The sequence below is a fragment of the Ursus americanus genome, chromosome 19 (assembly GCF_024610735.1).
Source record: "Ursus americanus isolate L20-20 chromosome 19, mUrsAme1.1.p, whole genome shotgun sequence".
Taxonomy (NCBI): Eukaryota; Metazoa; Chordata; class Mammalia; order Carnivora; family Ursidae; genus Ursus; species Ursus americanus.
The window spans coordinates 12,338,187-12,357,627 of NC_142145.1; the positions used below are offsets into that span (position 1 = coordinate 12,338,187).

Genomic DNA, 19,441 nt, shown 5'->3' on the forward strand with positions numbered 1-19,441 from the left:
ATCCAATCATAGAAAATACAGAGAGCCATACAATTTGACACATCAAATTGATGACATCATTATCTTGAGGAGAGTTTATGGCAAGTACGGGTAGAATTAGCTATCGAAGTCTACGATTAGCTTGTGCCGAAATGTTTGTAAGTTTGTATTTGCGTACATAGAATAGGGAAGGCTATACATCATTAATAGTGATTTCATAGCAGTGGGATTGTGAATGACGTCCGTGTTCTCTGTACTTGTCAATAGTTTCCAAATTGCCACCATGATACAAATCTTTTTTTAAGTCAAAAAAATACCGTCGGGGGGCGCCTGGGTGGCGCTGTCGTTAAGCGTCTGCCTTTGGCTCAGGGCGTGATCCCGGAGTCCTGGGATCGAGTTCTGCATCGGGCTCCTCCACTGGGAGCCTGCTTCTTCCTCTCCCACTCCCCCTGCCTGTGTTCCCTCTCTCGCTGGCTGTCTCTGTCAAATAAATAAAAACAAAATCTTAAAAAAAAAAAAAAAAAAAAAATACTGTTGGGAGGTCCGTGTGGAAGCACAAGTGAGCATATGTGGATAAGTAGAGGGACACTGTCCTGACAGCTGCTTCACATGAAGATCCTTGGCGGGGCGGCGGGGGGGGGGGGGGCTGCTCCAGAAGAAAGGGAAAGGAGACTACATGGCATGCTCAGAGCTCTGCCTCCGAGCGCAGGCCTGCAGGCCTACGGCAAGATCGGAAGGAGTTGTCTCCATGAGGGACTGTGTGAGACGTGGGACGTGAGGGCGGTCTGTGTGATCCTGACGGGGCAGGGACCAGGTGGCTGCGGGCTTTACTCCGTGGCGTTTGCCTCTGGCTGTGTGTGCAGCGGGGCTGAGCCCTGGCATCCCCACGGGAGCCGGGCAGCGGAAGCGGGCAGAGCTCTGAGGTCGCTGCAGGATGGGAACGCGTAGAGAGGGCTGGCACACCCGTCCTCGACGTGCTCAAGACGCCCACGGACAATGAGAACGGACTCTGAGAGGAGCAGGCCGTCCCCTGACAGGCAGCTGGGAGCAGAGTCGATGAGAAAGAGGAGCTGCCCGAACCCTCCAGAAGAAGCATAGCCTTCTCAGCCCCAAACCGCACACATGTGACGCCTCGGTTTTCTCAGCGGCCGCGGAATATTCAGTATGGACAGTCACACAGACTCCCCAGGAGCACACGCTTTATTGGGGCATTCAAACCACCACACCGATTCGGTCGCCTGGACTCTGCGTTAAGGCAAAGTGGGCAGAAGCGAAAGGAGTGCGTTTACCGCAACTGCGCCTTAAGGAGGAGAGCAGAACCTGCCGCAGAACACGATGCTGTTGGTGCTGCGGTGCGTGATGAAGAAAAGGAAGGGGTGGTCTGCGCAAAATCTTGGCTCGGGTCTGCTGCACCGCGAGTTCCTGACCACGGCCGTGGCCCCCGCCGCCTCCGTGCCCTCCTCGTTCACCTCTACAAAGCACTTGTGAGCCACCTTGGACACGGGCACATTCTTCTTCGCCGACATTCCAGAAAAGTCTGCCCTGGCTTCCTCAAACGCATCAGTCATACCTAAACGTCGAAGAAAAGACTCCAAGTCGTAACTCTCCTCCAGCTTCAGTCGGGGAAGGAAAACTTGAACTTTATCCTTCGTCATCTTCTCTGGATTTGTCCAGGCTCTGAATTTTTCGTACGTAAGTGCTTTTTCCACCTGAAATAAGGAGGAGTCGAATCTTAAAATGTAGAGACAACAGCCTGGTGCCCCCCTCCCCACTCAGCACCCCTCCTCCCCATGATAGGCAACGAGACGAGTTCTGGTCCAAGACAATCTACAGAGATTTTCCTCTTCTAAACACACCAAAATTTTCCCTCAAATTCTCGTCTTTTTTCCGTTTTATGGATATAAGAGGAAAATAGCTAAAAAAACACTTGAGAGAAGGGAGATTTTTCTTTTGAACTATCTGTACCAAACTCATTTCAAACGTTTTTTAGTTTGGAAAGTTCTCCTAACCAAGTGATTGTATTCATGAGATGCACGTTAGTGTGAATTACAGATTGTTTGACAAAAAAGAGAGCGTGGCTCAGAACTCTGATGGGCAAAAGCGGGAAAATCAGGGATCATCTGAACAGGAAGGAAGACGTGGCTTCTGGAGAGGGAAGAGCCCAGGTGAATGCTGCTCTCCAGTGATGGCTGTTTGGACATTAGCTCAAATTCCCAGATTCTCCTAATTTTCTTCCATGACAGATCTCACCCTTGACTTATGCCAATAGCTTTCTGATTCCACAGAGAAACCAGGCAACCAGGCAGGCCCCACCCTCGACATCTGTGCCCTGGTGTGCTGGAGCTGGCTTCTATCTCCAGCAGGAGGCAACTGTTAGACCCTCAGTCGCCTCAACTCAGCCAGGTGGGAGTATTTACACCCGAGGAATCAGCAAACGTTATAAACCCCTGGAGAGCCCGATACCAAGCCCACTACTGGTCCTGACCTCCTTACAAATTTACTTTCTCCCACCCTGAACTTTGTTTCTTTTCTGACACGGGAAGAGATCCCTCTCCTCCCGTCCAAGAAAAATTCTTCATTTGTCCTTGAGACTCTTGCTACCCGAAGTGTGGTCCCTGACCAGCAGCACCTGCCTCACCCGGAATCTTGTCAGAAATGCAAAATCTCAAGCCGTCGCCCCCTGAATCAAACACTGCACTTTACCAAGACACCCAGAGATTCCTACGCACATGACTATTCGAGAAACACTGCCCAGATCAATCCCTCTCCTTGCCTAGTACTTTTGCTCAGTAATTCCTGGGACTCGTCTAGCCCCTCCCTTCGGAATAAAGCGTAGTGTACTTATAATTTTGGAAGTCTCTCTTCTTAGCTGCCTGAGACTGTGTCCTCGCCACCAGCCCCTCTCCGTGGATACACACGCAGCAGAAATGCAAACACACAGTCACCCCAGACATGAGACGCAGTTCACCCAGGACTCATAATAACCCTCCACTGGAAAATTCCTCACGTGCTACCTGACAGACCGACATAAAGAAACGAGCTCAGGCTGTCTCCACAGACGCTCGGAGGCACCGGCCCAGGCTTACCACGGCGAGCTCAGTGTCGTCGTCCGGCAGCAGCACGACCATGCTCAGCTCCCGCCCCGCGTAGGGCAGCTCCAGGACCTGCGCGTGCACCGCATCCACGTACCCCACGTGAAACCTAGCTTGCTTAAACATCATCTGCACGGTCTTCTTCTCCTAATGAAAAACACGGAATTAAAATCCAATGGCTGAAAAATGAGCACGGCTTACGAAAAAGATAAATCTCATCTGCAGAACCCCTAGGTCCATGTAAGGGAATCATCATTTCTGCGCATATGCGGATAGATGCAAAACCCTCATTATTATGTGTTAGTGCCGAATACGACACGCTCTTGTCCCAGCAGGTCAACTACTATCACATGAGAGAGAATAAATTGACAAATGTAGACATAGAACCCTACATTATTTTTGGAAGAAGTTGTGTTTTTCTCTTCTGAGAAGATGCATTAGAGAAGCACTCCCAGGGACCTTGTAATTAAAGATTATTTATCCAAGTTAAGGGGAGAATTAACTAATATTCAGGTTTGGGGGCTGAAGGATGTGGTTAGAAAAGATGGATAGGCTACAGAAACTTAGATTTTTATTCTGAAAACTTGCTCAATTATATAACTGGCTTTATGTCTTTGGTTTTCCTGGAGCGAGGACCTTGACAAGACTTGTAGATGTCCACCATTTCTAAAGCTTGCATCAAATATATTCTAGACTTTTAAATCTGTGTGCGATATGCCATCATCAAGTTGACGGAAGTCAAATTTCAAGCTAATTGCTATTGATGCCAACCATTGTCACACCCAAAAGTGAAGGGACAAAAGTGTTTTTAAAGTTAGGCTCTAAGTCTAGAGCTCTGATGTCCAACATGATGACTACAGTCACTAATACCGTAGCGAATACTGAAAATTTGCTAAAAGAGTAGATTTCAGGTGCTCTCATCACAAAAATAACATGATAATCATGTGAGGAACGTGTATGCTAACTGGCTTAACCAAAGCAATTATTTCTCTATGTGAATTACATCAAATCATCTCATGCACCCTATATACAATTTTTATTTTTAAAAAGATGCAAAAATAAAGACGAAGTTAGCCTGCACATGCACTAACACTTTTTCCTCGTGTTCAGAACCGTATGGTTATGAGTTATAAGGGAATATATACGCATAGTTGTCGCTGACATTGCAAGAAGGTGTCTATGTAAATACAGACAGTGATGGTACAAAACAAACATAATTCCAAGAGTTAGGAAGAAATTTTCTTTCTATCCAAGTAATATGGCCAAAGATGCAAGGATGCAAACACAAAACTGTCCATATAAAAATGATTTTCGCTTTTCTCTTCCCCTCCCCAATAAAAGATATATGGAGGCATGAAATTCATTGAGAAATATAGTATGAAATAAATTATTTTTTCCACTCATTCACCATCTTCCCAGCATATTACTTTAAGAAAGTTAGCAGTGGGGCACCTGGGTGGCACAGCGGTTAAGCGTCTGCCTTCGGCTCAGGGCGTGATCCCGGCGTTATGGGATCGAGCCCCACATCAGGCTCCTCCGCTATGAGCCTGCTTCTTCCTCTCCCACTCCCCCTGCTTGTGTTCCCTCTCTCGCTGGCTGTCTCTCTCTCTCTGTCGAATAAATAAATAAAATCTTAAAAAAAAAAAAAAGAAAAGAAAGTTAGCAGTACACCCGAAAAATATTTCCCTACCTGGTTGATTTTAAAGGGCATTCCCCTTGTGTGCTTCCTGTCAAACTGCTCATTCCACTTTCCTTTGAAATAGATGGCATTCACGAGAACCAGCTTCGTTAGTGGGTCAACTGCCCCAGCGCCCAGGATCTCTGAAATCTTACCTGCGAAGAATATGAGAGAAGTTGATAGCCATGTGGGGGAGAGGGAGGGGATGACACACTCTTTCACGACAACACTCCTGACACGTGAAGCTTGGCGTGGGTGACAGCCAGGCTGCGATCCTGTCTTGCTGGAGGCCTGAGGAACAGGGTGCTGGGACGTAAAGCTGTGCACACACGCGGTGTGGCCTGTACACTCTGCCGGTCCCTACACAGCAATCTTGAAGCAGGCAGGTCAACTCTCATTTCGCCCTCAATTTATAGAAGTAGAAATTCAGGTCACAGGATTTGGCTGACATTTTGCCAAGATCCCATAGGTGCCAAGCGGCTGCGCTGAGACAAGAGCCCAAGAGCCTCACCTCTAATTGTAAGCTTCCCAATGTCGGCGCCGTGATTTTTCAACGACGCCGCTACTGGCATTTTAAGCCAGATCATCCTTCATTGGGGGGAGTGTCCTGTGCATTGTAGGGTGTCCCGCCAGTAGCATCTCCCCGATTGTGACAACCAAAATGGCTTCAGCCATTGGCAAATGTCACCTCAGGGCTGATTCTGGTTGAGAATCATTGCTCCACGCCAACCTTCAAATTTCATTTAGGCGAGGAGAAGCTTCCGAAGGATGATGGAATACAGACCTGTAAATGGGTGAGAGCAGTCCTCCTGAAGCCAGTGAATGGGGAAAGGAATTCAGGGGTACAATAAAGGGGCCCAAGCTGAGTTCTCCAATGAGACCGGGGACAAGGTGATCCCCAGTGTCCCCTATGGCTCTGATATTTTGGAGAAATGTGCTGGCAGTCAATCTGATGAAGAGGGAGTGATATAGGGAGGGTGATGTAGAAGCCAGAAGCTTCTGGCTTCCCTGAGTGACCCGGTACTGCTGGACCAACTGGACAGCGAGAGATGACTGCACATACAACATAGGAATATGTGAAAGGCTCTGCTGTTCCAACGGCCATTATTTTATTGGCTTTCAGTATATTCGTGGGCCCTGCTGCTGCCGGACACACAGTGGGTGCACCTAAAGCCTGAACAGATGTCCAGGTGGGCACAGGAAGAAATAAGTGATTTAACTCCCTTTCCCCTACACACACACACACACACACACACACACATTTCTGGAAGTCTCTCGATTGTGTTAGGTACTTCGAGTGCTTAAAAGCATGCCCTTCCCTGTACTCTAGTCAAGCACTGGCCAAAATATTCCTGGTAAGACAGAGTGTGGTCTGGACAGGGGAGGCTGCGGGCTCCACCGAACTATATTTCCAGAATCTGGAGCGAAGGTCCTGCTCTGAAAGCAAACTCGGCCTCAGCCACACGATAAAGGAAGGAGAGCCCGAAGGCGGCAGATAACACCAGCTGTCCTCATTACCACCGGGAGATAAGGCGAAATGTGGCCCCATCTCAGCCGCAACCTAAATTGAATGTCATTCTGCCCTCAGGACATGACAAGGGCTTCCCCACCCCGCCCCAAATAGAAGATTGACGGGCCCCAGACAGGAAGCATTTTTCGGGGATTTTCCAGCACAGCGCAGAGGGGAGAGGGTCTGAGAGCCTTACACTAGGTCTATGTAGTTTTTAGAAATCACCGCCCCGTGACCTTATAAACCCGAGAAAAAATAACCGAATTGGATTGCTGGCCTGGAAATGCAGCCAACACACACAAATAGGCCACACTGGCTACAGGGCCCCGGAGGCCACACCACGGGCGTCAAGAGCCCGCCGATCTGGGCGCTCTCCCCCTCGACACCTCAAGCGCAGTGAGCATCTCACCTTCCGTCTTCTGTGCCACCCAGTCGTTTATGCGTCTCCTGCATTCCTCGCTGTCTTCTGCAAAGGACAGCTCCTCCAGCTCGGCCGCGTAGAACTGCCGGCAGGACTCCCGAAAGGCCTAGAACACAAGATACCGAGTGTGCCCTCTTCAGCAACGGTCCCACCCGTGCGAAAGCATTTGCTTCTCTGAACCTATTTGCGGCCTGAATTCTTGTCCACGGGGCTCCCTGCGCTTTCAGACTCATTCACGCAACCGACGGAAACGTGTCCCCCGCAGCCGCCGGGCCGGACCCCGTGCCAGGGGCCGGACACCGGGGACAAGACATGACATCGGCCCCGAGGCGGCTCACGGTCTGTGGAGAGACGCGGCCCAGGGACACGGAGAGCCTCACAAGCGTCGAGAACGCGGATGGTGCATGCGCAGAACCGCCCCGAGCCTCCCTGTCAGACACTTCCGCTCCACGCTGACTTCCTGTTTGATTTCCTGTGTCTGCCGGGGACCCTCGCTTGGACCCGTTTTTGTATCACCAACACCAAGCACAATGTGTGAGCTTTGTGAATGCCTGAGAGGCTCCCTGGTGGAACTGGATCATCCAGAAATCTTACAGGTCCCTCCAGGACTGGAATGTGAGAGGCCTGGATCACAGGGGGGTTTCTTGGGGTGGTGGGTGGATTAGGGAAAACAGCGGCAGGGGATGAGCCTTGAAGTGTCAGTTGGGGTCAAGTCGGGAAGTGCCTGTACCCAATACACAAAAACCCAAAGATAACTCACCTCACAAAAACTTGGGCCAGATACAATGTGCCTGGCAATTGGCTCCCATCCTCCGCCCATCTCCTGTTCTCAAATATTTTAGCTTCTACAGAAGAAAGAAAATGTAGACAGAAAGAGGAGCAAAGCAACTGAGAAAATGGGATGGTGGCTCCTTGTGTCCCCAGTACCCCCCAAAGACAATCCTCAAAGATCAGGCTGACGGTCAAAAATGAACAGCAGTTAACCAGAAGATTCCTGGGATCATTAGTGCTTGTCCTAGAAGACCCAGAATTATCTCCAATGATACTCAAGCCCAGAGCAGGCGACCTCCATGGGGTCGCACCCAACAGGAGCCAGGACAGGGATGTATCTGAATCTCACTGAGAAACATCCTTGGAACCGCCAGCCAGGAAGATGGCCGGGTTTGTCCAGATCACTTCATTAATCTGAGGTAGCGACACTCTGCACGGTATGCAACACTCTTTTTTGGCCCTCACGCGTTGCATGATGGCAGGCTTTTAGCGGACTGGGGAACTTGAGAATTACACGCTTCAGTACATAGGAAGTGCACAGATTTAAAACCTCAGTTTCGTGGCCCAATTTTAATTTTCGAAAGACTATTCTGTCAGAAGTGTGGAAGAACCTGGCTGGACGTGGAGAGCTCCATCAGGAAAGAATTAAAATAATGGTGTAGAAGATCCAGTGTGTGTCTGGACCCAGGCAGTGGTGGTGGTGATTCAGAAGAGGGGACAATTTAAGAGGCCTTGAGAGACCGGCTCTGCAGGAACCGCCCAACAACCAGAGGTGAGCCTGGGGACAGCTGGGTACACACATGGGACGATGTCGTCAGTGAGGCACAGGAGGTCAAGGGGGAGAAGCAGGTCTGGGTGCAGGAAGATGGACATACTGAGATTGACATCTGGAAGGGATCTATCAAAAACAACTTTAGGGGCTGCTGGGTGGCTCAATCAGTTAAGTGTCTGTTTTGGGCTCAGGTCATGATCTCAGGGTCCTGGGATCCAGCCCTGCATTGGGCTCCCTGCTCAGTGAGGAGTCTGCTTCTCCTTCTTCCTCTGACCTTCCTCCCTGCTTTTGCGTGCTCTCTCTGTCTCAAATAAATAAAAACCTTAAAAAAACCCCAGCTTTAAAAAGGACATAATTCAGAGGCAATCATAAAATTCAAAATTATAATTACAGAAGTATAATTCTAAGCACATTTTTAAGGCAACAGAACTATACTTTATCTCTGTTCTTCTGTAATTTCTACCTTATTTGCCAGGTTTTTTTTTTAACGTCAATGTGTGAGTACAACTTACAGGAAGGAAATCACATGTCTTCTCTCCGAAGAGTCTGTTGGCAGTTCTGAGCAAGTACTGAGTGCCAGATTTGTTAACCTCCGTGAGAAGTGACCGGAAATCTTGGTGAATATATCCTCCTCTGTTCAAACAAAGCGCCTGGCAACAGACAGGGACACGGACTTGTATCATTGCCATCGTGCTCCCACAAAGAGCTATCTATCTCCAACAGCCCTTGCGCTGAAGATCACAAAGGATCCCGTCTTGAAAGGTGTTTGGTTTAACCCTCCCACAGTGCCTTTCCTGCACCTGGGCACTGCTGACATTTGGGGCCAAGATGTTCTGCAGCATTCCTGGCCTCTGCCCACTAGGTGTCAGTAGCACCTCTCAGACCACCAAGCTGTCCCGACAGTGGCAAATGCCGCCCCCGGGTGTAAACCACTGTCCGGGCTAATTTATCCACTTAGAAATGTGGGTGTGAGAACTCAGGAGGGAGACCAAACAGTACAAAGAGGTAGTTGGAATGAATCTAGCACGACCCAGGGAATACGAGAATGAGCAGAAATCAACAGAAAATACTTCAGCAGCAATTTCACAGAAGTTCTGCTGACCAGACTGGGACTTTCACGTCAAGTCACAGTGAAAATTAAGGTTGTTCCTCTGTCTCCCAGTAGCCCCAGTCCAAAGCCTCCCTCCTCCAGCTCCATCCACCGACCCCCCCAGCTGCCATCCCCAGAAGCACTTCCACAGGGCACCCACATACCCCTGCTATCAATGGGGTGGTCATGTGCATTGGCAATGTTCTGGGACACTCACAAGACCGTTGAAGAATCCTAAGGTAACACAGAGGTTAAAGAGTACTTCCCTAAAGTATTTGCCACGACTTCATTGGAAGCTCAGGTCCCACAGAACCCGTTTCAGATCAGATTAGACATTCCCTCTCAATAATTCCAGAGACAGAAGTGCACGTTTGTGTTGCTTTCTTCTAGTGCATAACCATACACTAGAAGGAACCCATTTAACACCAAGTTCATTCAAACAGCTACATTTCAATTTGATATATAACATTAGCCAAAACTTAAAATGTAACAAAAGTGAAATCTGGGGACTTCCTGTGGGACAGAATGCTAGCACGCATACCTGGGACATCTGGGTGGCGGTGTTTCCTTTGGCCCCCATGAAGACCATAGCCAGGGCAGAGGAGATGCTCAGAGGGGAGAAGAACACATTTCGGGAGCTGTCCTCTTCACCCAACATTTTTAATAAGTTAATGGCAAAACTGCCATTTGCTTCATAGAGATCCTCCATCGGGGAAGGCCTGTATGGAAAGCACAACATGGAGGCACATCGGCCGCGTCCGCCATTAGCACCCCTGTCAGTGGACACCGGGTGTGGTCACGGGAAGAACTGCTCCCCCACAGACACCCACATTGAATCTCCCAAACCCCTGTTATCTTGCGCGGCCTTAGGGACCTTGTGGATGTGAGTGACGGAATTAAGGATCTTGAGATGGGGAGATTTCCTGCAGTACCCAGGTGGGCTCAGTGGCATCATTGGATGCTTCTAGAAGGAAGGCAGGAGGGTCAGAGTCAGAGGAGGAGATGTGACAATAGAAGCAAAGGTCAGAATGACGCAGGACACGAGGCCATGGACCAAGGAAGGCAGGCAGCCTCTGGGAGCTGCGAAAGGCGAGGAAACAGATTCTGCCCTAAAGCCTTCAGGAAAACGTGCAACTCTGCACACCTCTTTTGGGCTTCTGACCTCCGGACTGCAGGATAAGACATTTTTATTGTGGTCAGGCACTCACTTTGCACAAAGGTGCTACAGCGCCGATAGGAAACTAAGACACTGGTTTTCTCACAAAGTTTTCTCACAGTCTCGGGGCTGAAGGATGGCGCCACCCTCAGCAGCAGGACCCCTGCAGGGGCTCAGAGCCCCTCCCCCAGTGGAACAACGGCGACCCGTCTCCATGTCAGGTTCCCATGTTGTCCGGAATCTCTTGATCCCCTCAACAATGCAGAAGATCGGTACAGTTGCCCCACCTTAGAGGGAGGGAGACTGAGCGAGGTCTAGCAGCTTCTCCCAGACCCCACAGGCAGTGAGCAAAAAAGTCACGGTCAGAACTGCAGTTTGATCCCAGAGCCTGAATTCTTCATCATTGCACAAGCCCCCTGTTGCTGCAAGCTCTCCCTCAGTTTGGTGTCCCTGGCATAATCTAGAAACAATGTCCTATTATAAAGAAGTCTTCGTAAAGAAAAAAACGACTTTCTGTCACCATGTCATGTGAAATCAACTGGATAGATTTCAACAAATTTTAAGCGTGGGTTTAGGAAAACAGAAAATTAGCTTTGAATCAGGGGAACTCCAAAAAGATACACTGTTTTCCGTGGAGTGGCTGAAACTGGGCTGGCGAGCAGGCCCGGGAGCCCGTAAGCAGGCAAGTACAACATGAGGTCCAACTCTCAAGTCGGCAGGTGGACACTTGGAGTCAGAGGCGCGAATTCCGAGGCCAGTCTGACCAAGCCCAGCCTTGACCTGCCCCCCAGCCTGATTAAGCTTTAGACACACTCCTTCCTGCCTCTGCTGACCTTGCTTTCCTTAGAGCATTTGCTTTAGACAACTTGTCCCTGTAAATTGTTTCTCTGCTCCTCTGAGATCGAAATATTCTGAAAAGCCTCTTTCCTGTTTTAAACCCAGGAGTCTTTCTCAATCCCTAGAAGCCGTTCCTTTAAAAATGGAATTATCAAGGGAGACAGCGCCCCTACCTCCCAGTCTCTGTGGGAGGGTAGGAGAACTTCACCAGCCCCCTTGCTCCAAGATGTGAAAAGTTATTGCACCTTCTTAATTATTATAATTTCAGCAAATTATTATAAGTCCTTCATTAATTGTCTATTTCTCTTCTGTCTTATAGAAACCTGGACTACTGTTCAGTAAATTCTTAAAGTTCACCAACTCATCTTGGTTTCCCTGAGTCTCTTTGCTGCTCCAGTTGAAAACATTCTAGAAAATAAAAGGACAAATCGTCACGCATAATCCCATGACCCTGCAAGCTACTTTTTTTCTATGATGTTATCCTTTCCCCCCCCCTCCATTTGCATCTATATTTTAAAGTCGAAAATTTTAAAGCTACACAAGGAAAACAGATTCCAGTTTGGAAAATCAGCAAATAAGCAATACCAAAAGTACTGGCATCTCGGCCTAGCATAAGGGTCATCGTGCATCTGTTCATTTTTATCAACCAGTGGCTCCTCATGTGATATTTCTTCTTTCAGTTTCATAGACTAGCAGTGCCTCCTACCGCATTCTTGCAGGTGCATCTCATTAGGCCTTGGGGGGGGGGGTGGTGTCTCCTGGATTTCTCAGGGGCAGGAGAGCAAAGAGGAGCTCAGTGGGTGGGAAGAGGCCAGAGAGACAACTGTTTCAACAGAGCCTCTCTAGCGGTTGACTGCTTCCTTGAAAGCTTCTTCCTAAGATACTTTTTTCAAGAGAAGACAAGATGTCTCTGATTTAGGAAGAAAAAACAGTGTGATGTCAGACAAACAAGTATAAAGGCTGCACTCGGAATACGGATTCTACAACAGCCCCACCCCGTGCAAATTCAGGTTTAAAAGAAATGACTTAAAATATCAACCAAGGGGCGCCTGGCGGGCTCGGCAGGTTAAGCAGCAGACTCCTGGTTTCAGCTCAGGTCATGATCTCGGGGTCCTGGGATGGAGCCCCGTGGTCCTGTCAGGCTCTGCTCAGCAGGGAGTCTGCTCATGGATTCTCTCTCTCCTTCTGCCCCTTCCCCTGCTCATGCTCTCTCTCCCTCTCTCAAATAAATAACTGTATAAATCTTTAATAAACACATAAACAAACAAACACAACATCAACCAAGAGAATACAACATTGACAAGCTCACACAGCAGCATGCTGTACTTGACAGGCCATTTCTTAAGGGACAAAAGTAAAAGTTCGTGGGGGGGGGGCAAGTCCCACGAGAGAGAGCAGTGTCCAGCCTGCCTGCGGGCCACCTCGAGCCCCACATTTCCTTGCCTTCTGTTGGAGGACTTTTCAGAAAAGAAAACAGGAGCCCCCGGGGCGGGCGGGGGGGCGGAGGGGGGGGCACGCAAACTGCACAGCACCCGGCCTACCACAAGGTGGCACCAAAGAGACCCAGAGGAGGCGAGAAGTTGGTAACCTGGAGGTGACAGACACAAACCCTTGGGATTTGATCCTACCTGAGCCTAAGTTTAGACTGCTCAGTGTGAGAGAGAGAGAGAGAGAGAGAGAGAGAGTGTGTGTGTGTGTGTGTGTTGTCCTGCCTGAACAGGCAAAGGAACGTACTGGAATATCACATCAATTCCAACTTCACATTTTAACTGCCCTTAATGGCAAATGCCCACTTCTGGTTTCTCCCATCTTTCCTCTTCCTTCAGTTCATTTCCACGTGGGCAGGTGCTGGTCGGTAGCACAGCATTTCCCATCAGCAGCTGCCCCATAGCGAGGACACCCTGGCACACACTCACCACGCGGGCACCTCAGGGGTGTGTCCCAGGTCACACCCATGAAGAGGCAGGAGCTGGAACAGGATAATCCAATGACTCTCTTTCCCCCACTTCTTCGTGCCCCATCTCACGTGTACATAAAGCTTTTGAGAGGGTTATCCTTGAAACAAAGTGGAACTTGCCCAACAAATCTAAAAAGAAACAAATTTTGGGGCACCTGGGTGGCTCAGTCAGTTAAGCATCTGCCTTCAGCTCAGGTCATGATCTCGGGGTCCTGGGATCGAGCCCCACATGGGGCTCCCTTCTCAGTCAAGAGCCTGCTTCTTCCTTGCCCTCCGCCTCCCCCTGCTCATGCTCTCTCTCTCTGTCTGGCTAGCTCTATCTCAAGTAAAATCTTTAAGAAAATAAAATAAATAAAAATGAAAAGGACTGAATTTCAATATAATACAAAACAATACCTCTAGGTACCAGGGCCACCATTCAACTGTGTCATAAAAACACAACAATGTGGAACGGTTTGATTTCCAGCCTATAAAATGAATTGGCGTTAAACTAGTTTTACTGGGGAAAGACTAAAAAGACTGGTGAAAGACTAATCTTTTACAATTAACGACTGTCCTCAGGTCTCATGGTCAGAGTAGCAGAGTGGGCCGCAAACGCAAGCCTTCTGCCTCCACGGAGGAGGCACTGCTCTCATCCTGGGCCCCCGAACGCCTGGGAGCTCCCTGCTCCACTCCACCTCCCCCCAGACCCTCCAAAAGTGAATTATGCAAAGAACATTCATCATAGCACTTTCCTCTATGGGTTAGAGAAGACAACAATAAAGGCCATCATTCCTGACGGGGCGCTCCCACCCGAGGGAGACACACAAACATAACTGTGTGGTTTCGAGCCAGCCCTGCGCTCTGGAGCCGGATAATCCACAAAGTGCTAAGGAAGCCCACAAAGAAGAGGAATACGTTCTCTTCAGAAGCGCAGGAGAAGGTGAGGGGCGAGCTGGCTTTCACAGGTCTAGCAGGAGTGTCTGTGAGGTGGTGAAAGCGGAGGTGAGGCTGCGGGCGCAGCGGTGGGGTCGGCGGGACGGAGAAGGTGGCGGGAGGCGCAGGTCCGTCTGGGGCGGAGAGACTGGGTCTCTGTGGTTGTGTGACGCGGGGTGCGCTTGGACAAGAAGTCTGAACTTGAGCTACGGTCCGGAGGGCCAGGTGTGGTTTTTAAACAAATGTCTTATAGGAGTACACTGGGGTTTAGAAAACGCAGTGGCTCACCACGGATTCTGGAAAGGGCTGGAAAGCCTGCGGGCCACGCAGGGCCATAGAGCAGCCGCTGCCAGACACGGAGGCAGCATGAGCCTTGTGGAGTGCAAGGTGGCACTGCCCGCCGGGTGACCCATCACGGGGGGGACAGGGAGCAGGAGGAGTCAGGGAGCAAGCTGCGGCTGGCTAAAAACAAGACACCAGCCCCAGACGGAGCTGCTTACAGTCAGGCCCAGATGCAGACACTTAACTGAATTACAATGTCGGCTCTCCCGGAAATGGAATCCGAAACCAGTCCGTCCGGAACCGCCTGACCAGCCCTAATGACGTCGTCCGCCTGCCAGACCCCTGCCATCCACTAAAGGACAGAACTTTGTGATAACCAACCCTCTGTTTTGCCAGTATAACTTCCTTGTTCCCACCCCCTTCTGCTTAGAAGTCTTTGCTTCTGCACAGCTCCTCAGGGCTCCTTCCTGCCCGCTAGACAGGATGCTGCCCCATTCGAATTCATCTGTGCTCTGATGAACTGAACTTTTTAATATGCCTCAGTTTACCTTTTAACAGGCTCCTAGCTCACTGATGCCTGGGGCAGGCCATGACACCTTGGAAGTTTATCCTCGAGGAGCCAGATGGAATGAGGAAGGTGATACATTCCATGTGAGATGTGTAGACCATGTATGTCCCTAGGTCCCTGTAACAAAGGCAGCCAAGGGATGTTTGTAAATCCAGGCAGGTTACTGAGTCGGGCCAAGTCCCACAGAAAGAGATTGGGGTCCCTTAGCATCCAGACTGTGGGAGATCCTAGGGAAATGGAATGAAGCTACAACATACAGAGAGGCCTAAGAAGAGAAACTCACCTAGTTTTTAAGAACTCCCGGTTTTTGCAGGTAGGAAGAGGAAGAAGACAAGGGCAGGAAGCCCAGGGTAGCCCGAGGGCTGGAGGAGGACAGGCGGGCAGCACAGGGGGCCGCAGGCAGCAGGGGCCCGAAAGAGCCTCACCAAGCGTTGGGAGCAGGAGCTGGGGAGAATACGGGAAAAGGGGAATCCATTAAATTAATTACTGTGGCGGCAGACGAGGTGGAAACGGGCAAGGGAGCATTTTCTCAAGCAGAGGGAAAGCAGCCAATGAAGAGCAGATGAAAGATGTGAAAGAAAGAAAAAAAGAAAGAAAAGCAAAGAGTATGGAAGAAAAATAGGATAAAGGAAGGCAGGGGAAGCGTGGAAGGGAGGGAAGAGGCAGAGGGAGGGGCCTCGAGCCTATCGGCCTCCTCGCGGGAGGTGGTGCTGACCCAGCCCCTCCCCGGAACTTGCCCAAGACGCCCTGGAAATTCCAGGCGTGGCTGCAGCGGGCGCGCCGGTCTCTCTGCTGCACCCCGCGACTGCGCCCACGCACCCAAAAGTTTCCGACCAGCCGGCGCCGGCAGCAGCACCCCAGGCCTGGGTCACCGGTCTCTCCCTCCCTGCGGGCAGATCGCAGCGCACTGGCGTTAGCCGACGCGGTGTCCCTCCCACTCGGGGGACCCCTGCGCCCCAGGGCGCGTCTGCGCGCCCGTGCTGGGTGCCACGGCCGACCTCGCCCACACCCACCTCAGAGTCCCCCAAAGCTGCCCGGCCGCTGTCCGGTCCGATCACCGCCCCCCGCCCCCGCCGACAGCCCCTGGTCCTCTTCTTTTCCGCGCTGTGCGTCCGCCTCCCGCCGGCCTCCCTCCCCGCTGTATCCCGCGCGCCGCCGCGCTGCCGGCCGGGGACGCGCGCGCCGGGAACCTGGGGACCGGCGCCCTTCCCAGCCCCGGTACCTGGGAGATTGCTGCTCCTGCTGCGGCTGCCTCGGCTGCTCCTCCAGCTTGCTGCGCGCTTCCCGACAGCTTTGATCTCGGGCGAGGCTTCCGGCGGGTGATTCAGGGCCGTCCGGGATTGCTTGGCACCCCTATGTGTCCGCGGGAGGAGCCCGAGCCTCCCCCGCTGTCGTCCTGCCCGGGCCTGAGCGCACGTGGCTTCGCGGGGGAGGCCGGGGCCCCAACCTCTGAGGGTGTCTGCCGAATGCCTCCCCATAGGGGATTGGATTGTTTTCCCGGGCTGGTAGGCGCAGTATTCCTGTTTCGTGTGTATATGTAAGAGCAGTTTCAAAATTGGGACTTCACTTAGGAAGTGGAAAAGCAAGAGCAGAGGTTCAAGGTTCTTAAAGCCAGTGGCTTCCAAACTGTTTTGGTAGGACACCCATCAAGACAGTTTTTGAGCATGATCTCTGGTATCAATATTCATATTTAGATGTGCTAATACATGATAAACGCTATAAAGACATAAAAATTTAAAAGAATAAGAAAAAATTTATTAGAAATACACTTATTAGAAATACACGTTTTTTTGTGCTCAATTATTTCAAAACGTAATGAGATCAACGTGATTGAATATGTTTGTTTTAACCTTAATTTAAAGCTTTGAAATACAGTAATTTAAAGACCTGTTTTTAGGCTCAGTTTATTTCTAAACTTGGATTGAGAGCTGTCACAAGGAAATGCTTCCAAGGAAATGGGTTGATTAAAATAGAATAAAGCATCATCATTCGTTCTACTGACTAAACCTTGATACTTGATTTTCATTCACATGCTAGCTGTACAAAGATTTCTGGTTGAGATCTAATATTGAAAATCTACTTATTCTCTTGAAAATCATTGGCTTTTGCAAACCCAGATTTTTCAGCATGTACTTTCAGTATTTGAACAGTTAGAAACCCACCAAATTTTTTCTTTTCGGAAGATTTTTGTGAAGTTTAGGAAAATTATATTTGCAAGTTTTTTAAGTGCCCATATGTGAGAGTTTTAACATCTTTTTCTAGTAATGAAATCATACATCGATGGAAAAACAGGCCAATGGATGTTCTCAAATGATCACTTCACAATCCTTCAAAAGCTGTTGATTTCACATTCATAGATAAAACACACCTTTGCCTAAAGGCATCAATGGCATTTTTTAAAAAGAAAACTTGCTAGGTGTTCTGCTAGTATCAGCCACTTAGCATCACAGAAGAGGTCAGCGCATTTGGAATACTAGACTTTTTATTTTTTATTTTTTAAAGATTTTATTGATGTGACAGAGAGACAGCCAGCGAGAGAGGGAACACAGCAGGGGAGTGGGAGAGGAAGAAGCAGGCTCCCAGCGGAGGAGCCTGATGTGGGACTCCAGCCCCGAACGCCGGGACCACTCCCTGAGCTGAAGGCAGACGCTTAACGACTGCGCTACCCAGGCGCCCCTGGAATACTAGACTTTTTAAAAAGAAAATAATAATTAACAATAACAGTTAACTAATAATCATAGTAATTAACTAATATTAATTAATTAACTAATATTAATTAACTAATGATTAACCTGACACCAATGCCCTGTGTTGTGACCACTGCCCAAGAGCCCTTACTCTAGGAAGAGTAGGGTATGTAAGGAGGAATCGGGATGAGAACAAGAGGTGAATTACAAGGCCCAATTAGTCCGAAAGTCTGTAAATGCAGTGGAGAAATCCTACAGATAAATAGGTGAGCTCTGTGGGGAGTAGTACCCCTCTGCTCGGTTATCTTTTCTAAATATTTACAAAATTAACATTTTACCAGTCAGAGCATTCTAACACATTCACGATGAGTCATCTGAAAACCATCACAGAACTTCAATACATTTGACCAAACATATTTGATTTCCATATGCCAAAAAGGTGCCATAATATTAAAAGATGAATAACAAAATAAGAAAATATTTGAAAAAAAATCTTTAAATGTCACTTAAATAGCTCGAGAAAAGCTGATTTAAAAAACAGACCCCAGTAGAAACATGTGCAAAGGACATTAGCAAGTTTGCAACAAAGAAAAGCAGTGGCTATTGTACACCTGAAACCAATATAACAGAGTGTCAACTATACTCACATTTAAAAATTAACCGTTAAAAAAGGAAATAAAAAGAAAAGCAATGGCTAATCATTATATGAAAAAAGTGTTAACCTCAAAGAAAAATAATATTTTTTGAGTATATACTATGTGCTAGATCCCAGCCTGGAGTTCTCTTGCAAGACTTCATTTAATCTGGACCACTCTGGGTGAGGTGGGTGCTGCAAAATACCTGAGCAAAACACTGAACCTTAGCTCCTTAAGTTTCTGGTTCCCAGGCTGCACTGCTCCAAGCAACAGACAGAGGATCAGAAACCAGGTCTATGTGACTCGAGTTCCCTGTTTAATCACTATGCTACACTACGGCCTCCCTAAAGGAAAGAAGTGGTGGTGAGCACATTAAAATTATCATTTTAAAACATCGAATTCGCAAGTATAAAAACTATCGGTTTCCAATGTTGGTAAGATAAGATGGGCATGACTTCTTATTTTTCATAAGCGATGCTGTAAATTGGGTGCCAGTTACTTCCAGAATTGTGTTGAAAAGAGAAGAGAAGGGAGGGGAGGGAAGGGGCAGGGAGGGGAGGGGAGGGGAGGGAAGAGAGAAAAGAAAAGGATGGGTGGAATAAGAAAGAAGAAAAGAAATTGCCATGAAAACATTTATACTTTCTGAATGAAAAATTGCATTTCAAGGAATTTCATGGAATGGGTTAAAATATTATGCGGAACGATGACCACTTCATCTTTTATTTCACGTGCACAGAGAAAATCAACAAATGCCCAACAACAGAGGACAGATCAGACTCTACCACGTTCGTGACAGGATACTAATGTAAATATTAGTAGAACAAAACAATATTGCCACGGGAGCCCGGGATATTAAGTGTAAATTAGGAATAAAGTTACATGTGAGCATAATCTATAGATAGATTAGAAGGAAATAAATTCTGTACATCGCGAGTTTCTGAGTGAGGAGATAATTGAAAAGACAACGGGTTCCTATCCGCTCCTCCCACCTCCCCAGAAGCAATCACTCTTTCTCCTCATATCTGCCTCCATATTTCCAAATAATATGGCTGTATTACCATTTTTGACCTAACAATTTTAGACATTATCTA

At 48.7% G+C, this 19,441-nt stretch overlaps 1 protein-coding gene across 4 annotated transcripts; it reads right to left on the reverse strand.

The window, feature by feature from the left end:
* Positions 1-654: 654 nt before the first annotated feature.
* On the reverse strand, positions 655-16,515 carry SERPINB8 (serpin family B member 8). 4 transcript variants are annotated; one of them, XM_045790240.2, is made up of 8 exons: positions 16,251-16,515; positions 15,312-15,472; positions 9,855-10,032; positions 8,736-8,873; positions 6,669-6,786; positions 4,762-4,904; positions 3,066-3,218; positions 661-1,688 (listed from the first exon to the last, which is right to left on the reverse strand). In XM_045790240.2, exons 3-8 carry the CDS (start codon positions 10,020-10,022, stop codon positions 1,281-1,283), a joined length of 1,128 nt encoding a protein of 375 aa, XP_045646196.1. In that variant the 5' UTR covers positions 10,023-10,032; positions 15,312-15,472; positions 16,251-16,515; the 3' UTR covers positions 661-1,280. The 4 variants fall into 4 exon arrangements, with proteins under 4 accessions (XP_045646198.1, XP_045646196.1, XP_045646194.1 ...); XM_045790238.2 differs by lacking the exon at positions 15,312-15,472; XM_045790239.2 differs by lacking the exon at positions 16,251-16,515 and having other exon boundaries at positions 15,312-15,712.
* Positions 16,516-19,441: the final 2,926 nt, after the last annotated feature.

Excerpts from the sequence above, each read along its gene's own strand:
- SERPINB8 (XM_045790238.2), bottom strand. The coding sequence starts at position 10,022 with ATGGAGGATCTCTATGAAGCAAATGGCAGTTTTGCCATTAACTTATTA. Across the intron at positions 6,787-8,735 it reads AGACATGTGATTTCCTTCCT|GCCTTTCGGGAGTCCTGCCG; the intron begins GTAAGTTGTACT and ends CTTGTGTTCTAG. Across the intron at positions 4,905-6,668 it reads GGTGGCACAGAAGACGGAAG|GTAAGATTTCAGAGATCCTG; the intron begins GTGAGATGCTCA and ends TATTCTTCGCAG.